General features: G+C 37.7%; 1 protein-coding gene and 1 long non-coding RNA gene across 4 annotated transcripts in view; one reads left to right on the top strand and one right to left on the bottom strand.

The window, feature by feature from the left end:
• Positions 1–12765: 12765 nt before the first annotated feature.
• caprin1a (cell cycle associated protein 1a) overlaps positions 12766–22735 on the top strand; it is a 10600-nt gene continuing 630 nt past the window's right edge. Inside the window, exons 1-16 of one of the 3 annotated variants that reach the window (XM_030130983.1) lie at positions 12766–12917; positions 16020–16154; positions 16928–16990; positions 17222–17308; positions 17563–17804; positions 18019–18101; positions 18194–18349; positions 18784–18836; positions 18929–19012; positions 19114–19275; positions 19582–19690; positions 19843–19904; positions 20318–20449; positions 20872–21031; positions 21194–21382; positions 22512–22646. In XM_030130983.1, the coding sequence (XP_029986843.1) occupies positions 16020–16154; positions 16928–16990; positions 17222–17308; positions 17563–17804; positions 18019–18101; positions 18194–18349; positions 18784–18836; positions 18929–19012; positions 19114–19275; positions 19582–19690; positions 19843–19904; positions 20318–20449; positions 20872–21031; positions 21194–21382; positions 22512–22645 (1851 nt within the window). In that variant the 5' untranslated portion in view covers positions 12766–12917 and the 3' untranslated portion in view covers position 22646. The remainder of the gene's footprint in view (positions 12918–16019; positions 16155–16927; positions 16991–17221; positions 17309–17562; positions 17805–18018; positions 18102–18193; positions 18350–18783; positions 18837–18928; positions 19013–19113; positions 19276–19581; positions 19691–19842; positions 19905–20317; positions 20450–20871; positions 21032–21193; positions 21383–22511; positions 22647–22735) is intronic. The other 2 variants (XM_030130982.1, XM_030130984.1) reach the window with 2 other exon arrangements.
• LOC115417044 (uncharacterized) overlaps positions 18409–22735 on the bottom strand; it is a 23087-nt gene continuing 18760 nt past the window's right edge. The window contains exon 2 of the long non-coding RNA XR_003935078.1: positions 18409–18535. This is a non-coding gene — a long non-coding RNA (uncharacterized LOC115417044). The remainder of the gene's footprint in view (positions 18536–22735) is intronic.

The raw sequence follows: 22735 nt of genomic DNA, 5'->3' as shown, positions 1-22735 counted from the left end.
CATGTTCTTCTTTTTCACACATGCTATTATAGCAGGAAACTATCTCAAGGACTTCTGGCAACAATGCACTGGTGTTATTTTAGTGAACGGGGCTACTAAGGCATATCACATCATAGCATAGCCACATTTGATCATTATTCCATTTCCCTGCACATTGTATTGATTTATTGCCTTTTTCAGACCACACTGACAGAAGAAAACTTATCTGAAATGAATGAATGAAAATATATCTTCAATTATCTGAATATAAATCTATACAGATTGGGGCTGGAGGTTTCCTAAACATGTCATATTAAGAAAGTAAAACTGTTCTCACTGGAACATTTTTCTATTTTCCTGATAATGGATAGGTTTCCTGGGAATTCTGACTAAAATATTGTGATGATTTATTAAGTGTGATGTATTTTAGATATAATAGTAGTTGCAGTCACTCATATTTGCAGGTATTAAAGTATTAAAATCCGATGTTTGAGGGAAAGTAAAACCACATTACAACTTCTGTATTCAAACCCTTGATAAAGTTTGCAAGTTTCAGCAGCAAAATTCATTTAATTTTCATTGTCAGTCCCTGTGTTTTATTATTATAAATGATGTTCCTGAATTCAGTCACCAACGCATTATGTTACATTTTACTGCTGTAGATGTTTAAGACTGAGCTCATTTTAATTTCTTTATACTGTATATAACTGAGTAGTTGAATCTGCAGTGACACTTCATATCATATTCTATAAGATCATCATTTGTTTGTAGCGTTGGAGTCCTGTGTGAACCAACCTTTAATGAACCCAGAAAACAAGCTGTTTTAGCTTTGTAACAAGTATTTTCTATATAATCCAAGAGAGTTTTTTTTTTTTTTTTTTTTTTTTTAAATCTGTTTATTTAGCTGAAGAAGGAACAGAATTTCCTCAGCCTGTATAGGAACACTTCATCCTTGAGCTCATCACAAATATTCAGAATCAACGCATTTGGACAGATGTGATTTTTACCGCACTGGAAAGTGATGAAAAACTGCAACCTGGAGAAAACAAAGATAAATGTAGATAGAGGGGTATAAGTAATATTTGCCTCTGAGATATGCTGAAGTACAAAGCAGAGGAAAATTGACATGCATAAAATACCTCTAATTTGTACTTTCCAGTGTATTTGCCAACAGTATTGTTACTCTAACAACACGGTGGACTTCCTCAGTAGTGCCATTTTTCCAGTAACTGATATCCTGCCATCTTCGTCTTTATCTTCTTTTGATTGGCTCATACCCACCCCACCCAAAGTGAAAGTCAGGGCCATGTGTATAGTTAAACACAACTTAAACCAGTCCTCAAGAAACTCTAAACAGACCCTGAAATGTTTCACACGTATGCGGAGAGGGATTCTGTATGTCTGCTATACGCACGCTCTGTCAGATCTGATCTGAACCAGGCTACGTGTGGGAAGTACAATTAGCCGGAGACAGAGTCGAGGCCCGTGCAGTCGTGCCAAGCTATGGCATTATGCATCATTCACCTGTCTGGCCAAATAAACCCAGACAGGGAAACATCTGCTCATGTTTTCAAACTGGTCAAAAAAATGTCCCTCCCATTTTGTTCCCTATGACGTTTGATGCTCTGTGTCAAAATTATACTCTCTTTTAGTAGTTTTACATTGCAATGTTGTATCCTAAATGTCTGAAAGCATCAGGCATGAAAACTGTTCCCTTTTAGTTTCATTGTTTTTCTTGTCAATTCACAGTACTGCATGTAAGCACATTTGTGAGGGTTGCATCTGAAAATCAGTACTTGCAGACAGAAAACATCAACCTGTTGCTGAATCGTACAATGGGCAAAAAAAAGTGTTTTAATGTTTGCTAAAGGCTGGATCCGAACAAGATCCCGTGGAGCTGGAAACAGACTACAACTACTCCACCTTCCACCAAGGCCGTACAGAGCAAATAAGCAGTTATTCCACTGTTGTTTGGAAGGATTGTGAAGAGATTGGTCTTGTAATGAAAAGAAAATAGAAGTGATGTTCCCATGACGGATATGGTAAACTAAATTGAGAGGGGCTGCTCTGTCGACTCGTAGTTCACACCTCTGGTCCCAAAGCGCCACCGCCCCACCACACACACCCCAAACCCCCCCACCCCCACCCATCCTCTAGCCTCATTGACTCACCCTTTCCAAAGAACCTGATCCGGCCTAGAGGCCCATGCTCTCATGTCCTGTTGAGGATTTGTTGATTTCTCTAATCACTGCTCCAGCTCTGCATGTCTTTGTTTGTTTTGCAGAACAAGCAGCAAACACAAGCGCTTAAGATGGTCTTGCGGAACAAAGAGAAGAGAAATGCTGGAGGACACTGAGCTCTTGATTGCATCTTTAAGGTCACTGTAATTAGTTTGTCCTGCATGCTTTTGTGAAGTACGCTGTAGAAGAATTATGTCAAGTACAATTACAGATGGATCTTTTTTTTTTTTCACCATCAAAATGCATGCACAAATTAACATCAAATAAGTAACATTAATTTCTGCTTATTTCATTCTGTCATTGTATGATTACACAGTTTCTTGGCATTTTGAAGAGGCTTTCCATTAGGTGTATATTCCTTTGCTTGTCTTAGCCTGTGTAAGATATGTGGCGAGATGTACCGAATGGAAGAGGAGTGCTGCTGAGCATGAAAAGAGAGGAAGTGCTGTATTTATGCTGTTCATGGTCTCCTCTGTTGACTGACAGGGGAAAACAGGTTCTGCTAGTTATCTGCATGGTTCAACCTTACTTCACTGACAGGAGAGTCTGCACTTTCTGAGGCCCTCTCTGTTCCCCCTATGACTCTTACAGGTTCTTTAAATCCAGAAGTAAAGCTTTGTTCCTATCCCAAGGAGTCCAGACACATACCCTATGACCTCCAGAAACATTCACTGATATGAACAGTATGGGTATGATATAAGATATTTGGCAACTGATGGAGTTATGACAAGAAATCTATCAAAGACGCATTTAGTTTGAGATGTAGAGGGTAAAATCAAGCAGAAAAGGGAATATTTTCTGAATTATTATCAGTTGATTTTAGGGACACAGTGGTATGAGACATCAAAGGGCTTCATCTTGAGTACAAAATCCAAGCATCACTGCAGTCCCCTCTTTCCCATGCAGATTCAGAGCCACAGGAGGGATTAGTCACAGCTTGACATAAGTCAAAGAAAGACAAGCCAAACAGATGTCATGTTTGACCAAGATACATACGGTTAACACATATGGAGGCTACTGCAGCATTATGTTCTTATTAGCCTTGTTAGTGCAAGATAACAAGCTGCCCTAGCCGTCAACATTAGCAAGTCAAAAAGCAAGATCTTTACCAGCAGCATATCATGTTTAACACTATGGGAAATGTGAATTTTTTTTATTTTTTGTTTTTGTTTTATCTTCTCCTATGGACCAAGTTTTTGTGTCCTAAATAAAGCTTGAATGAATGAACGAAAGAATGAATGAAATCCTTTAAATTCAGTGTTTATTCTTTTATTCGGCTCTTACTATTTACCAGTATAATGATTGAAGTGTTTGTTCATAGATTTACTCTGTAACTGATTTCTTACTTCTTCCCTCTGTCATTGGATTGGGTAAGGGGGCACCACCTTCAGTCAATTTGCCTTTTTTATTAGGTTTCATGGGACTAACTCCTCAAGATATGTCACATTCTTAAATCCCTTGTAGATACATCGTTCAACAGACTGACAGACATTTCTTGCATCAACTTTCAGAAGTCAAAACAGCCTCTTACCACTCCAGAATTTAGAGCACTATTGCTTACACATGTCAGTAGATAATTGCATGTATATTTACATCAGGGTTTCAGAGTTCTGGATGTGATCAACACTGTTATCAGTTTTAAATGTGATTTTTTTTTTCTTTTTAGACCAATTTAATTTAGTGGGTGACGATGGGAAAGTTGCCAAGTTTAATTTTCTACGGGCCTGTTTTTTTCCACCTGATGTCACATAAGGCTGGTTCACAATGAATGCATAGTCACACCACCACCAATACCACTTGTTCTGCAGCTTTAACTACATAATGAACTGTTGTGTTTCAGATGTCAGTCACAGATACTCTCTCCCTCTAAGCCTTTTTGTCTGCTTACGTTTCACTCAGTTTTCCCCTATAAAAAACCTTTGTCACAATTACAGTATAAATATAAAAAAAACAACATATTTTAAGTTAAAAAGAACTTTGCCAAAACAAGGAGATAAGTTGTATCCATTTACTAAGATATTGAGCCTTTTATATGAGTCATTAAATCCTTAAATTACATTTTATAAAGTTCTGACACAGTGAAATGGCTGATAAGATTAACCTGAGGAGCTTAAACACTAACTATTAATTATCTATACCTCATAAATTCTGATCCATCTTTTTTAAAAGTGGAAAAATTGGCTTAGTCTTATGATTTTCAGTTGCAGAGAACAAAATAAAGGGTATATGCATGAATAAAAATACCACTGTAACTAAGTCTTAAGTGTATAAACAAAAAAAACATACAATAATATACTGATATTTTTGCCAGCACTTTATAAATGCCAGTATATTGTCATGTAGAATCGAATCGAATCGAATCGAATAATGTATTGTCATTGCATTGTACAATATTATGAAAAGTTCGTCATTGGTCATTCACTCCCACACATGTACACATACACACACCCACTTATACACCCACACAAGCAGATATCAAATAAATAAATGTCAAGTATTTTCCACATAAAATGACACATTGATGATGTTCGGCATTGTACACATTGATTTATTTATTCATTTATGTATTAAGCAGTGCAACATAATGGACATACAGGACATCTGATGTTCTGCATAAAGAGTATATAGCATTTAGCTCATTTGCAACTCCTGTCCCTGTACCACAACATCACTAAAACTGGGCTTTTTCCTCAACAGGCAATTTCAGCGATCACAATATGTGCCAATAAACATTACACACAAATACAGACAAAGCAGCAAAGCATAGCATAAAATGACAGTATACCAGCTTTACTAAACATGACCTTCTGTTCACACGCACTTATGACACAAATGGGAACCTGTCGTGGTCCAGTGGATGACTTAACTCAGTCCTGGTCACTGCAGTGTATGTTTTTTCTTGCGGTTTACCCTTTTTGAGTGGATGTCACTCTTTGCGTGTCAGTGCTTGTGAGTCTGTGATGGAGTCTAAAGGTGCTGGTTGCTATGAATAAATCCACACACTGTGACAGATGCCTGGTGGATAATGTCAAAAACCTGCCTTTCTTTAAAAGCTCTTCAGGCTCAATCTAGAGTCTGACCCCAGATCATCCACAGAGCACCTTCGCTACGCCCACTCATCCACCGGCTCCTAACAGACAGGAGGAACTGTACAGAGCACTTCAATAACGTAGAGGGATGGGTGGGGATAACAAACACACAGTTTCATGTTATTCCCGTCATTTGAAATAGCAATCAAAGCTGATCTAATTAAGCTAGCCTGTATAACTGAAGTCTTCAGGGAAAGGCTGACAGGGTCCAGATACTTTCTCTTTCTGTGCAAATGTCTCACCAGAAGCATAGGGAATTCTGGGATACTGGGGAGTTATGACAGAGACTTTTGTTGAGGATGTAAACCAGACGTCAACCGCTTGTGTGTCCTGATGTTGCATGAACGCTAATAGGAAACAATCATGCATATATCAGAACTCCGCACAAACTTATTGAAAACATGCATTTGTCATTGTCCAGGTCTGCCCTTGTTTGTTTAAGGTCTCTTCTGAGATGAGTGTGTATTGTGTTTCTTATTTAGGCACTTATTTCCAGGTCAGTCTTATCTTTGTTGGACACAAACCACTGTGATTTACGGTCAGTTTATGACAGGTATCCCTTTTCTGGCTTTAAAATTGACCTTCTAGTCCTGACAAAATAAATTGATTAAAGCTTTCAAAGAATCAATTTGTACTGTTGCAACACAAACTACTCATTTTCGTCTAATATATAAGGAGGTCAAACATTTTTGTGGGCATTCACAGTTGGTGGTTGATACCAATCTACACGGTCAGGATACATCCAAGTATGTTTCTTGTTTGACTTGCTTGGATGAAACACGCTGTATTATTATCTCCACATCGCTTTTGTTTTGGTTTTTCAGTGAGGATAGATTTCACCCGAGGTAACAGTGAACAGTCTGAGGTTCTTCCATAACGTTAAAATGCTAAAGACCAACAGAGGAGGTTATTTGGCATCGATTCTGGGTTTAGTTTTTCATCCAAACTGATTTGAATCTGAATGCAGAGTAAACATGACACATTCCATCCGCTTTACAGTGACATGAATTGAGTTACTAACAAAAAAAACCACAATGTTTCAAAGCGACACACAACTATGAATTTCAGTTTCACTCATCGTCTATTTTCCCTGGTGAGGATCTTCTGCAGCCTTGCATATATCTGTTTTGGCTTCAACTATTTTGTCTTATTTAATTTTTGGATGTGCTATCTATGCCTATATGTAGAAATACTGATATATTGAATGCTTTTCTGTTATAAATGTATCCAGTACTAGATTTCAGATGTTTTTAACATTAAAACAAATTTTGCATTTGGGTTGCTTTGCCCCAAAGAGACTTTGGCTTTGACTTAACTCTATGTAATTAATTCTTCTTGCTTGTTTGCATCGACATGCTTGCAGCAAGTTTTCTTGGCTTTGCATATTCCATTTTGATGTTAAGGGTAAGATATAATTGAATTAAGCACTTTTATGTTCCATAAAATAGCAAAAGTAATCAGAAAGTGAGCTGAAAATGATCTTGGAATGATAAATGATAAATTCTAAAACTACAGAGCTGCTCAAATGTCCATGACTGCAGATGTTATTTCAAACTTAGTTTAAGGCGGGTGGAAAGTATAAGAACCTCTGTTGGTTTTTCATCTCCAAGTTGGGTTTTTTTGAGAGGTCCCATGATGCCCTCTGGGCCAGGCTTTGTGGGACAGAGGTGCCAGGTCTCCTCTGGTTTCATGCTGTCAGATAAAGATCAGTTTGTGTGTTGGATTCCTGTCACTGAGCAGGCCAGGTTAGTGCTGACCCAGTAAAGCAACAGTACTAAGGTTTGGCCTTCAGGAGGCAAATGTAGTCACGCAATGCCAGAACAGGAAGTCAAAGGTCACAGTTTACCTTTACCCCACCTTCTCATTTTCTCAATTCTTCACAGTGATATCTGACCATCTAAAAACAAGGAAACAAATATGCCAGGACTTGGTCTTTGTACATGCAGTATTACAGAATAAAAATAAGCTGCTCATGAGTAAAAATCACAACATTCTTCTTCAAATGTATTTTTCAGCGCTTATTAAGCCACATTATACATGTTATAGATCTTCTCTTTTATCTGTTCAGCCATCAACATATGTGAACCTCCTTACTTAGCATGCTACTCTGAATATCTTTGAACACATTACCATCTTTGGATAAGTTATCAGCAACGAGACTTAAAATATGCTTGTTGTTCTTTAACTGCATAATATGCAAAGCAGATGTTCTGAACTAACGCTCTATATCATCACTTTGGAACGAGCTGTCACATATATCAGAAAGTTATGTATTTAATGGGTTGACTGAATTCAAGGACTTCTGTGTGGTTTTTTGATGCAAATTAAGAACTTGTGATGAAAGAAAATGTAAACATCTAAACTAGTGAAAATCAGGAACACTTGGAGAAATCTTTACTGTGACTTGTACAGTGAAGAAACACAACGAAAATACAACCCAGTGTGTTGTTCTGTAATTATTTTAACCTGAATAAATATGTTTCTTGACTGACCTCTAGTCATTTCTTGTAACATGCAGCTGCCCTCCACTTCATTCATATGTTCATCATCATAATTTTTTCATTCATTTTGTGGAGACTCTAACCATAAACACTACATGCCTAAATCTAACTCTTATCCTAACCTTAGCCTTCAGACAAGACAAGTCCTATCCCTTAAATTAAATGATTTATGTTGTAGAGACCAGCTTTTTGTGTCCACAGTTCGAGCTGTGTCATCAGGTTAACATCCCCATAACGGAGGAAAAACATGGGCAAACACACACAAAAGCATGATACATTTGACATTGACAACAGACACTAATCAATCACATACTGTAGGCTGATAAACTGCCATGTCAGTTGGACGTGAACTGTATGAATTTTATAAAAATCCAGTTAGTGCCATCTGTTCCATGCAGGTGTATATTGAGTATAAATTACTATGTTTAATTATAATTAAATCAGATTCTTTTACTGACTACTATGTGTTCTTTGGAGCATTTGAAAATGTCTGGAAATATCAGATAATGAGATAGATGGATTAGATTACAGGCAAATATTTTGTCTGACTATTAATAGATGCTTCTTTGTAAAACAGGGATGAGGCCCAATTTGTTTGTTTTGTTTTTTTTTTTTGTAATGTGGGAAAGATATTTGGGTTACATTGAGTCATTGTGCGAGACACTTAATGAAAATAAACAAAAAATATTCTTATAAATTCATAGTGCACGTTGATTTACATTATAGTGCAAAAAGATGCTTGAAGAACCTACTATAATTCTTTTTTTTTTTTTTTTTTTTTTTTACATTACAAACCAAGAGCTTTTCCAACAGGAGGCCCAGTGCTTGTATGCACATGGATGGATGTGTAGCTTGACGGATACATGTGATCATTACGAGCAGGATTACCCTATTCTTTACCGACTTCTATAAAACAGACAGAATATACAGGCCCAGGCTTTACAGAGTAGCAGACTTACAACCATCGTATCCATATCTTCTAAATATATGTGGTTATGACTGTATTGTAGTTTCACAGCCACTCTCTATGGCAGGACACTTTAAAAGTCATGCTCTAACTTTGAAACTACCCACATGACCAAAAGCATTGCTGGCATCCCTGTGTTAATGTACAGCGGTGAGAAAATTGTATTTGGTTTCAAAATGTGAATGAGAGGAGACACTATCATAGTTGATCCCATATAAACGAATGCATCCTTGAACCACACTCCCAAATCAAACCGCCATCTTTGCATGATGGTGAATAAAATTCTCCTGCTGTAATAATGATAATGATGGTAGTTGAGTGGAGATGCTTGTAATCTGTCTGTAACACATGTGGGTCATGAATTATTAATGTTACCCAACTAATTGGAAGCTGGAAGTGGAAAAAACTTCCTCCCCTCAGAATGGAGACACTGAAGATCCCAATTTTGCTATTCTCTTCAGTGAGTTCAAAAATAAATAAATAGAAACACCTTGTAAGCACTGTCATAGAACAAGTGAGAAAGTTATGAATGAGAAAATAAAGAAAGTAAAGATAGAGGGAGTTAAAGATGGAAGGGTTTTCAATACTGTGGCTGCACTTTAAGTGGTCTGGGGCCGAAATGTTTGTGGGGTTCTTGTGGTTTTTCAGCCAATAAATCCTCTGCACATTTTTAATCCGGTCAGATGTGCTGCAGGAAAGGAGCACTAAAGGATGTACGGCCATTACTCAGAAGCCCACATCAGAGAGAAAAGCTCGGGATCCACACACCCCCCGACAGACATACCCAGCATGGGATTGAGGGCCAGACATCAAGATTGTAAAGGAGGTGTGAAAACTGAGTGTGAAAGTTCAGTGAAAATGTCTGAAACTGTACTTTATGGTGCAAAGTGTAAAAAAAATTAGGCGTTAACCTTCACACATGTGCGAATATTGACTGTTTGAATCCAATAAAAGGGTGGTACTTACTGGTGTAGTGTATATTTTTCCAATTTTTAGTTTACATATATGATCAGCGGTGATATTGAGTTTTTAGATTTTTTTTTAAAATCGCCATATCTTTGTAAGCATGAAAAACAGCAAAGCAAAATGTAATGAGAAAATACTGTAAAACCATATGAATTTTTCCATTTCAGATTTAACTTTTCAGTCGATGCCACGTGCTTCACTAAAAATACCAATTATGTATTTTTCACCAAAACCTTTCTAAAACATGCACATAAGGAAAAAAAAGGGATCTTAATGCAGAACGTCCAGTGAGATTAAACCTGCTGACTATCTATTGACTTCAATACATTTTAAGGTCCCCAAGCTACAAAAACTAGAAGACTGTATGAGGCTGCAGCATCTCAGCAATCTGATTTTACCAGAATGTGGGACATTTGCGCCATCTGCTGTTTATTCAATGTCGTCACAGGTTAGGTTTTTGGTTAGGTTTCTCACACTTAAATCTTGGAGGTAAACAGCTTCACCATTCATCAGCTGTAGGAGCAGGAATGAGGATGGCACAAAAAGGTATTTTGAAGATATTTCTGACAAATTTGTGAGATTTAAGGTTAATTAAAGATGACACTGATCACGACAAACAACAGACAGTGTATATGTAGTACATTTTGTACAATGTATTGTGGTAATTCTGAATACATAACTTACTGCTTTGGAAATCCTTATTAGACCACTCATGATTCCTTTGATAGAAATTCAATATTAAAGTCCTTCAACATGTCATTTTAAAATTCTATTCCTGAATACTAAATGTTTCTAGGCTGAATTTCAACATTTTTGTTATATTTTGTTGGGAATATTTGGTCTCTGTGATCATTTATTTGAATACAGCTTGATTCTTGATGTAAAGCAAACATTTTATGTATGTCTCACCTGATTTCCTCACATTTCCTCTAATGTAAGAAAACCCTGACATTTATGACAAGTGTTGACGTTCCACTACATTGTCATGATGATCTTTGTAGTCATTTCCATAGGTGTACAGCTTCACCAAAACAAATACTTTTAAATTCTTCATTACTTTTTAATACTTTTCAAAAATCATCACCAGTGACTTTCAATATTCTGTGTAATGGCACTTATTTATTTACTTCATTTTAATTGTAATTCCACAAGGGACTGGTGTGTACTTTATCACTTTATGTTTTTTATCCTTGAGTGAAATACTTTTTAACATATCTGGCAAAAAAAAAAAAAAAATTAAGTCTGAGATTAAATAAATTATTATTTCATACTTACTTGGAGGATGCCTTTGCTGAATGTCCATTTATAGCCTCAGTACCTGAGAGCACTCCTTGCTGTGGTCACAGTTGGACCATGGAGAGTTAAGATTTTTTTTTTTAAAAGCCAGACAGACCCTAGTGTGTCCCTTGACTACAAAGGTGACATCCTTCTGGAGCACAAAAACAATTTACCATGTGGTCTTCCTGCAGTTTAACGCCCAGGGGGTGCCGATGACCATAGTGAGAGGTTAAGCTTGCATCAGGAAAAGGGCTCGCTCCATGATATAGTGACAACACTGGCCAAATCTGCCCGAGGTCTGTCTGTATCTTCTACTGCAACCTCCACCTCCTTCTAGAACATACAGCCAGAAAATGCTTTACTTAAATTGTGACTTACCTTGTTTACATAGAGGAGACAGTGTTACTGTAGCAGACAGAAAGACAGATGATAGACAGCATCAATGGATCCTTGTTCCCAGACCCACAGCATATGTGGATAGAATCCATAAATGAGTGGACACAGAAGGCAAGGCAAGGCAAATGTATTTGTATAGCACAATTCATACACTGGGAATTCACAGTGCTTTACAAAAATGGAAAAGAGACAAGTTAAAAGCACACAATTAGAACATAATCAATAAAAAGAAGTGACACGTCCAGTCAAAGACCAGGTACCAGTTCAGTCCATCTCAAAAATTGGTTATACCCTTTTCCAGCATTTTCTGGACATTGCTGTGACAAATAGACTAGTTACATAGTTCACCAGTAATTAAGTGTAAGCCAGCAGCAGAAGCACATGAGTTGCCAGGACTTTCAGGAGGAGCACTTTGCACAGCTCCTAGGAGTTCCATTGAAATGCAACCCCCACTGGTCATGACCACTTTTCCCTACACACAATAGACAGGACAAACCATGCAATACTCCTTTTGGAGTGGAGGCACAGACATAATCCCATGGTTTCAATGCAATGAGTGCACTTCAGAGTACCTCAAAGGCCAAGTAAGACCTGAGCATTGTGTGAGAAAACAGCAACAAACTGTGTTGTCCAGGTATATAAGAAAGATTAAGATGATGGTTCAAATGTAAATGTACAGTATTTGCTTTATGGGCAATCAATCACGTCTTCAATTTTACTAAAACCCTGTAAAAAAAAAAAATGTTTTGTTGCTTTACTTAAACTGTTAAAAAGATACACAGCAATGTTAAATATCTGCTATAGCCTATATTGTAAAAGATGAAAAAACAAATTTTTTCCAACAAAAAAAAAAAAAAAAGCAAGCGGTCTGTTAGAAGATATGTGTAGTGTATTCATATCCTCTAATACTGTACATCTCATTCAAAGGGTCATCGTGTTGGTTTACACAGCTTATAACATTTATAATTAGTTTTCATTCCAAATGATGTAGAATGAAGAATGCCCTTATACACAAATGATAAAAGGTTGATCTTTTGTTTTTATTTTTCTTCCCAACATTAAAATTGACTAAAAATTAACTTTTTTGTGGAAGGTGGAGAAAAACAAGTTCTCCCATTGTGACTCTATTTCACCTATTCCAGGCAGCCACAATAATTTTCGACAATACTAAAATTGCTAATCACCTTATCCACTGAATTGTAAATGTGCACCTTCATAACATAAACAGAAAAATAGGTAAGTATCATATTGTTTGACAGGAGGAAGACGCCCTCTGACTGAATTCTACTTTTCGCTCAGGCAATGCTTCAGTCAGCATAGGGGTCCTTGTAGCTGCTCCCGTTAGCTCCTAGCTCAGTAGCGACTAGTAGGCAGCCGTTGGCCGGTGAGCTTGAGCATCCTTCAAGAAAAACACCACTGAAAGTAAAAGATTAAAACTACACCTATACAACTAACGCACAACCTCACACGGGAAGTCTCTTTGAAGACAAAGAGTATAAAGGTAAGGGATTCATGTCATCAGCCAATGGCAGGTTAAAATACATTTGTTATAAAATGGTTTTCACTCGAGACAACTGCACAAAACGAGTTGTCGCAGCGTCCCGACAACGGTCTTTGTGTTTTTCATCGTTTAAATCGTCGCGAAATCATCGCCTCTTCTTCACAAACACAAAACTTATGTTTCTGTTGGCTCTCTTGTTACTGACAACCGGCTTAGTTACAGTAGTAGCCTCGTAACGTTAATGAACACGCTAGCTGGTCGGCTAACAATGGGTCTGGGAGATTAAGACAAGTGTTCACGCTTACTAAATAGATGCGATGTAGGTTAGCCAGCTAGCATCTATGCTGTATCGCCGGTAGCTAACGGGCTAGCCTGCTAACGAAAACCCAAAGGCTCTCTTACTGGTAACTTATTGATGTAATTCAGTTTCCCTTAAGGAGCGTTCAACCGTAACGATAACGGATGTTTCCAGTCAGTCAGGCTGACTAAGTCATTGTTTTATTAACTTTGTAAATGAGGCTGGTATTTTCAGTTGCATCAACTTAACGGTTCAGTGTCATATTCAACATTTGTAATAACCTCCTTACATGTACATAACACGTATATAACGCCCGCATAATGTTACGGTACCAACCTTATATTCTAGAAAGGATAGACATGTAACGTTTAAATCGATTCTGAAATCTAATCAAAAAAGATTTGATCTAATTTACAACTCGTCTTGAGTCAGTGACTTGGGTAGTGGTTGAAAGACCAGGTAATTACTGCATCTGTGTTTGCAATGTCAATTTAACACAGTTACTTAAAACGAGCCTGTAATTATTCGCAGTATATACAAACTATAACAAACGTTATCTATTAAGTGTATTTGGTTTTAGTGAAATTTGGTCTCAGATTGTCATAGGGTGGCAAACTACACAGACAGAATAACAAGCATGAAGGTATTAATGAAGGCATTAATGGAAACTATCTTAATTTCTTTTTAGGAATCGACTAGGTCACATTTATATTTGCTGAGCACCTTAAGAACCAAGTATTGTATGGTAAACTTTGTTATAATATTAAAATATCCTCTATAAATGCTACTGTCGATCTTCTGATGTTTGTAGGCTTTAAGTTTTCATAGCCCAAGGTTTCATCTCTAGCTCTTTATTTGCCAAACTGACACTCCAGGACAGTATTCAGTTTACCATCACATGGGACATAAACAAAGAATATATCTTTGCAGTTTATATGCTGGGTAAAAAGTGTGTGTGTGTGTTTTTTTTTATTTAATTTTTTTATATGTTTTTTACTGTTATGCTTCTACACCTGTGACTAGGTCTGTCACAATTATAATATTATCACCAAATGACAATTGTTTGAAATCATGATTATTTTACATAATTGCAATAATCTTCTCCATTCATTTATATAAAACAGCCGGTGAAGCTAACAAAAAAATAAATTTTATCATTATCACTTCATAATATTGTTACTTTCTTATTGAACACAATTCTTGTTCTGTTTTGAGTTCAATGGAGAGCAAGCGCCACTGCACCCTACTTATTTTGTATCTTAGCTGAATATTTCTGTAATTGGTTTTATATTTAAGTTATATGCTATCAACCCAGTTTATGTTCCCACATCCTAATATTTTGTTGGACTGTCTTTAGCTTTGATGAAGACACACATTTGCGATGGGATTGTTTCATAAGCTTATGCAATATATCTTTTTATTTTAAAATATTGTCAATATTAACATAGTATTTATTTTATATTATTTATTGATGAACCAAGACCTGACCAACTGAAGCAACCATGGATCATAGCAATGTCCCCACAGGCTTGTTCTGCCTGTAGGTACTAGGTACTTAATCCATCTCTCTTCTCATCCTGATACACCCATCACTCTGGACAGGGTCAATCTGGACTCATCAGACCACATGACCCTTTTCCTTTGAATCACAGTCTAGTCTTTATACTCTCTGTCAAACTGATGGTTCTTTAAGAAATGAAAAGCCACTCACTGCATCAGGGAAGTAAGTTGTTGAGCTGAAACATATGAATCACTGTTGTAATTATTCAATGGAAGGCCCTTACTTATTGCTCAGTTAAATCTAGGTGATGATTTCTTGGCCTTTTTCCGCCAGACAGTATATAATTACTTTTATAAATTTCCAAATTCTATGCCAAAAAATGTCACTTTGTCTTCTTCATGAGATGTATGTGTGTGACACAGCTGCACCGACATTCCAGTTGACAGACTTCTGTTGGAACAACAACATAATTTACAGTTAATTTGACATCCACTGGCAGCAGGGCACCCACCTAACATAATGGTAGGGGAAACACTGAAGTCGGCTTAAATGTCAATATAGCGTCAGCCCTACCTGTGACAGTTATGGCTAGATGTCTATATAAGGATGAACTGATCAGATTTTGATGGTCAAAAACTTGACAAATCATGTTTTAGACATAATTCAAGAATTCATAACACAGCCTATGACCAAAGTTTACACAAATGTGTAATGGTAGAAAAAATGGTGATGACACGTCATATTCAACAGGTCATAGATCAGCTGAATTTGGCATCAATGCATGAAAAAACCTGCAAAACATTTTGTGAAATAAGTGTCAGGAACAGAAAGGGAGATTGTGGCAGCATTTTACATTAGTTGTGATGCTGAATTGGGGACATTTATCTTGGGTTCTCAGCTCATAATGAAACTATAGTGATTGTATAGATCATCTGTGCTGCTGGTTTGAAGACTTGTGTGAAGCATCAATTTTGTAGAATTTGTAGAATCATACAAACTACAAATTGCCTGCCTGCAGGAGGCACACAATATGAAGCAGCAGTGGCTGCAGTTGCATAAGAAGAACTGTAACTTTTATCACAATGATAACTTGATGACTCTTCTGTTCAGCCAGCTGTTGTACTTGATTACTCATTTTGTGGAAAAGACAGTTACATAAAACAACATAGGCCAGTAATACAATATAATTGGAATGAACAAAAAACAATTTCTTTTCCCATCAGTAGTACTCTTAAAGCTGACTGAACTGAACTACTGTTTATCATGAACAACAAAACTGAAGTTTTCCTATTTTCTTGTATAGATGCCTTCAGCAATGGTTGGCAACAGTGCTGTCCAGTCTGCCCTTCCAGACTTGGGAAATGGAAGTCAATCTGAGGCCATGAAGCAGATTCTGGGTGTGATGGACAAGAAGGTTCGCAACATGGAAAAGAAAAAGGTAAATAAAAAATCATGTTCACATTTTTATCTTTTTTTCAGTCTTAAATGGGCATTATGCTTTTGTAATTGCAAAGTGGTTTTCATGAGTGTAATCATTTTTTTTTTTTACCTCCGCCAGGAGGTATTGTGATCGCTTTGCTTTGTGTGTTTGTTTGTTTGTTAGCAGGATAACTCAAAAAGTTATGGACAGATTTTCATGAAATTTTCAGGAAATGTTGATAGTGGCACAAGGAAGAAATGATTAAATTTTGGTGGTGATCGGGGAGGGGGCAGATCTGTCTTGGTGGAGGTCTGCGCTCTCCGAGTGCTTTTCTTGTTTAGAATGTATTCTGTAGAATTTATTATTAGGAGAGTGAGAAAATACTGGTGCAGACACTGTTTAAAATGATTGAGGAGAAAGTTAAGAGCTTGTGCTGAGGGTTTACTATATAATCTTTCATAGTCAGGTTTTGAATGCAGGCCAGCTCTGCCAGCCCAAGAGAGAAGTCAACCTGTCCTTGTTTTTTTTTATGCGGGCAAAGAATAGCAGCCTAACTGGAACCTGTTTTTCATTTCTCTTAAATATTTTACTAAATTTAGTACAAGGTTCATGGTTTCAAGGCAGTGGATTTTTTCCTGTCTAGAAGACATTCTTGTGTTTTGTTTGTCAATCTTACAGTCAAGAACTGATGTAAATCCTTGGCACTTTAAGGAATTTTGCATGGTTTATTCCCATTTATGTTACTTTACATTAACATTTACATTGTACTTAATGTTTTTAATATTTTACAGTCTAAACTGGATGATTATCAGGCCAAGAAGGATAAAGGAGAAAGACTGAATCAAGACCAGCTGGTATGAACATGATGTTTATTGGTAATTTGTACATGCAGCCTTATTTTATTTAACCACAATTTCTAATGCTACTGTATTTACTTCATAATAAGTGGCAAAACATAACCTCTTTATGATTGTAATGATAGTTACCATAGTTTGTGGCCAAGATATTTGTCACTGGATTCTGTTCTCTGTTTGTTAAAATTACGCATAAATAACACAAATTTTCTTCCATTATGCTACCTGAAGGAGGCGCTGGCAAAGTACCAGGAGATCAACAACAACCTTGAGTTTGCTCGAGAACTGCAGAAAAGCTTCCTGACATTGGGCCAAGAGGTGAGTAATGTAGGAATTATTATAACCTGCTGTCATTATAGTTTCCAGTGGGTTTTTTTTAAGTGAATTCTACTCTATACCATCCCAGATTATGTATCTGAGTGTCCTAAAGGGATAAGACAAAAAAGTGTCAAACATGTCAAGAACATAGAGTAACCAACAGAATTAGGAGACCTTTAAGTGTCAGAAGTTGAGAGGATAAAAGAGAAAGCTAAATGTTCATCAGGAGCTCTTATCATTTTGTCATTCTTTAGGTTCAAAAGGCAGTGAAGAAGTCTGCAAGACGGGAACAGTTACAGCGAGAGGAGATGGAGCAAAGACGGCTGAAAACTGTTTTGGAGCTTCAGTTCTTACTGGACCAGTTGGGAGATGACAATGTCAGGAAGGACCTCAAACGGCCTGATGCCTCTGGTTCACAGTTGCTCACCGATGCTGACCTTTCATCCCTTGATGAGTTTTACAAATTGGTGGGACCTGATAGGAACTATGATGTTAGGTATTGGGAACCTCCTGTTTTTTCAGCGTGTCAGGAATATTTGCACAAAAGCAATATACACCGGTTATATATTATAGCTGTGTGCATTACTGTGCATACCATATCATACTTGGTATGGTAAGCATGATAATAATAATCTTGGAGTAGTGTTTGTATTTTTCACAAATTTAGTCAAAATGTTGTTATGAGGCTTATCCAGTTGTGTGAATTCCAGGTTGACTGACCAATATGAAGAAGCCTCAGTACACTTGTGGGAACTGCTTGAGAGCCGAGACAAGGCTGTGGCAGGGACTACATGTGAGTTTTATGTATTTCTGCATATTCTTTTAGCAATGTGTGTGTTCAGACTTTATATGTAATTTTCAAACATGTCAATACCTCTGTTACAGACAAGTCACTGAAGGAGACTCTGGAGAAGGTGCTGCTCAGCGGTTACTTCGACAGAGCACAAACCCATCAGAATGGCACTTGTAATGAAGGAGAGGAGCAGGAGGAGCAGGCTGTAGTGACTGAGTCCAAGGGAATGGAGGAACCAACGGAACCTGGTAATTACTCTAGTAACAAACTGATGTCTGCGTGAGATATTTAACAATAATCAATACAATAATAATAATAATAATAATAATAATAAGGGATTAGATTTCTTTAGCACTTTTTAAGGCACCCAAAGCCCTTTACATTATTAATCCATTATTCATTCGCTCTCACATTCACTCTCTGATGGTGGTAAACTACATTTGCAGCCACAGCTGCCAAGCAGCAAATAGCCCCTCTGACTACCAAACATTCATACGCATTCATATGCCAGTGTGAGTGACACCAGAGGGTGGGTGAAGTGTCTTGCCCAAAGACACAATGGCACATGACTAGGACAGAGTGGGATTCGAAACTCTTCGGTTATTGGATGACCCGCTCTTCCTCCTGAGCCATGGCCACCCCATATTTGTTGAACTGTTTTCACATTTGCCTTGTTTTTCAGAAGGAACAGTTACTGAAAAATACTCAGAACCAGTTAAAGTGGAAACCACAGAGGTGATATGGCTGTTTTTTATCTACTGTTGTAAATATAATTCAAATCTCAGTTTTGCATTCCATTATTACATTTTTATTTTCTTTTATTATAGTTTGTAAACAGACAGTTCATTCCAGAAGCTGCGTACAGTAGTACAGACAAAGACCAAGTGGAGGAGTGGACAGTGGAGGCTCAGGTATGATGTTTTACTATGTGATCACAGTTCTTGTCACTCTTAACACTTGTCTGATGAATGTGTTTACTCTAATGCACATGATATGCTGGTGTGTTGGATAGATGGTGAATTCCCTACAGCATCAGCCCCCTGCCCAGCTGGCTCCAGAAGCAGCTGCTGTTGTGAATCATGCTCCTCCCTGTCCAACTACTGACCCAGTGGTCAGAAAGCAGGCAGTGCAAGACCTCATGGCCCAAATGCAGGGAACGTACAACTTCATGCAGGTGAGAAGATGTAGAGCACTGATCAGTAATTAATCTCTCTGTTTTTGGTACAATAAAGGCTTCTCCTGACCTAGTGTGTTGATAAGATAAAATTGTCTTTGTCAAAGTCATTGTAAAAAAAAAAACATGTATAAGAGGTTTTGTATATTTGAAATAAACAAATGAATGAAATGAAGAATGAAAATTAAAAAACAGCATCAGTAGAAACCTCATCTCAAGTAAATTGATAGTGTTCTAAAAGATCAATGGTATTGGCGTACTTCCCCTGACTTATCCTTTCCATTTCCTGTTGTCTGGTTCCTGCAGGACTCCATGTTGGAGTTTGACGGTCAGGCTCTGGATCCTGCCATTGTATCAGCTCAGCCCATGAAGCCTGTGCAGACTGTTGACCTGCAGCAGATGGGCTGTGCCTCCAGTAAGTACCAGTTAATTTACCACCAATCTAAGCAGTTTATCTCACAGATTAGGACCTAGTTGCTGTTTTCCTACTTTGGATATTTTACAATTAAATTGAAATAGTCCCTTTACAAGATTAAGTGTTATGTTTTATTATTTTATTTCAAACAGCGCTTTCAGAGTCCCGACTTCCTCAAACCACTGCAGTGTCAGGTCCACAGGATTCCTCACAAGTGAGTAAACTCCAAGTACAGCAAAAAATCTGATTGTTAAATATGTTTCAATTTGAGAAAAGTGTAACTAAAATAAAATGTACCATAAAGAGTTGAACACAGGTGGTTTTTATTCATAGGTGGTAGTTCTAAAGGATGCACTACTGTATACAGTGGTTATAATGCAAAAATAGTTGTGATTAAATGTCTTAAATTAGAAAGCTGTTTTTTTCCCCATACTTTGATACTGTGTTTTGTATATTACATGGAGTCATTTGATGTATTAAGAATAATGTTAACGCTAAAGGGAGCTATGTGTTAAAGTACGAGCATAAAACCAGTGAATGCACAGATGCATGCTCTCACTAGCTTTCATTTTACTGCAATCCCTTTTTTTCTTCCCTGCCAAATTGCCACCCTTCATCCCTCCCTAGGCCTCGCTGTCTTTATCCTCTGAGCAGCCCCCTGCCCCATGCTCCCTGTCCTCTGCCTTCCCACCCGTCTCCAAACCCACCCACAGCGGTGGCATCAATGTCAACGCAGCACCTTTCCAGTCAGTGCAAGCGGTATGCTTTGTATCCAAGTCCACTTTAAAAACTATGACCTGTTTAGACCGACTTGCTGTGTTTCACTGTTAGGTTCCATATTTATCTTAGTCACTGACATTTTAAAGGTAAAAGTTATGCCCACAAGTTGTAGCAGAAAACTGCTTTTCTCTGTTCATCATCATCAACTGGCATCAGTTTGACATATGTTCTGTATCTCCTCATTTCCTAGTCCTGTCTTTCACCACTTCCCTTCACTTTTTTGTCTTTCATCATATAAACCTTCATAATCCACATTTAACGTTGGATGTAGAATTATACATTAAGGTGTGTGTTGATACATGTAGTACAGATCATCTGTGGTACATAAATCCTGTTCACAATGTGTTTATGCCATTGTTTTGTTGTCCAAACCCAACAGACTGTTTTCTTTCCCATTTTAGGTGTTTAACATGAATGCGCCTGTGCCCCCAACTGGTGATAGTCAAGCAGATCCTCTGAAGCAGGCCAGCCAGTTTCCTGGTGGTTACACACAGGGCTTTAGCAGCCAGTCAGACAACACAGTAGACCAGTCTGACATCCCACAGGAGACATTACAGTCAGGTGAGGGAAATGTTACAGCTAAGAGATTTACATGCATGACACAATAAATTGAATTTGCATCCACTGAACATTTCATGTAGCTTGCAGACAACGAAAACAAAATAGTTTACCTGACAAACAAGAAGTGTGAGAGAAAGCATACTGTTGATTTTCCCTGTCCAGTTGTTGGTGGGTTCCAGCCCCAAGACCAGGTCCTGTCCTCAGCAGTGGGCCATGAGGAGTCCTCGGCTGGTGCTGGGTTTGGACAGTCAAATCCGTCCTTCTATAACAGCAGGGCAGTGCCCAGGGGCGGACCCAGGAATGCCCGTGGCATGATGAACGGTTACCGGGGGTCCACCAATGGCTTCAGAGGTAAACACGTGTTTTACAGATAAATAAGTGGTATCGAGGGTTGTTTTCATCTTTCATTTTGCCAAAAATTAAATACAGTTATATACAGTAGTGGAAAACCCTTTTCAGACACTCTCAAAATTTTACACAATCTCAGAATATTATCATGAAATATTTGCGGAAAAATATTTTTGTGTTTCAAAAGCTGCGGCTGCATCAGACAGACACAGTAGGGCAGGGGTATATCGTATATACCAGGAATTCCGTCTGTCTGAGATTTTTGTCCATCCGATTTCTCAAATTTTCAAAATGGACACACATTTTCTTTACCACTAGGAGAGGTGCAGTGCCAAGTTTAATGGCAGAATTTCAATTTTTGTATAAATTTAAAAAAATTTGTACCTTGAGTTTTGAATTTGAAAAATTGGCCAGCTAGTTATTATACCCCTGACCTTTAGGGGGATGGTCATATAGTATATACCAGGAATTCTGGCTGTCATTTCACCTGTCCATCCATCCAGACACATTCATATCAGCCTGGTTATTGGCAGAAGGTGAAATATTATTGCATTTGTACTCATGTCACGCTGTATTCTTTGTCAGAATTTCATCGAGATGAAATATTAGAATAGTTCACAGCTCCTGATTAGGCAGGGTATTGGTGATCAGGAGGGGCAAAGTGTTGTGCAGTGGGGCGGGGGTATTAGTAAGCTCTATGTACTTTTTTTTTCGTTTGTTTATTGTTAACAATAAAGAAATCACAAAACCAAATTCTTAACAGTTTCTCTATTTCATGCTCTGGATGTGTTTCAAGGGGCATTATCTTGATGAAACATCCAGCTTTGACCTCGACGGAACAGCACGTGCACAAGGGAGCATGTGGATTTCAAGAATCTTCAATGACTGAATGATTCTTAATGCAATGGATCACAAATGCATGGGATGCCCAAAGACTTTTCCACCACTGTATATGTCTCATTATAGTGTATTGTGACAGAATTTACGTGATCTCATCTTGTTCAAAAGAAAGTCATATTCACATCTTATTTGTCATGATGGTGACATGTTTCTTGTTAGTTTATAGTGTTGCTTTCAGATCAACCTCTCCATCAGTCTGCTGTTATTCTTATGCGTTTTTCCTTTTCAACAGGAGGATATGAGAGCTACCGGCCTCCTTTCTCAAACGCTCCCAACAGTGGTTATGGTCAAACACAATTTAACGCATCTCGGGACTTCTCAAATAGCACCTACCAACGGGTGAGATGTCTCTTTAAATACGCCTAACGTAGGTTATCTAATGTCCTCCATCGCCTCAGTGATTCAGACTAACAGGATGCATGTGTCATGGGTGTTTATTTCCAATCCTTGTTTTTT

Source organism: Sphaeramia orbicularis, chromosome 3 (genome assembly GCF_902148855.1).
Source record: "Sphaeramia orbicularis chromosome 3, fSphaOr1.1, whole genome shotgun sequence".
In the NCBI taxonomy this organism is placed as follows: domain Eukaryota; kingdom Metazoa; phylum Chordata; class Actinopteri; order Kurtiformes; family Apogonidae; genus Sphaeramia; species Sphaeramia orbicularis.
Note: the sequence above shows the minus strand (reverse complement) of the source record. Positions and strands in the feature narration are given on the sequence as shown.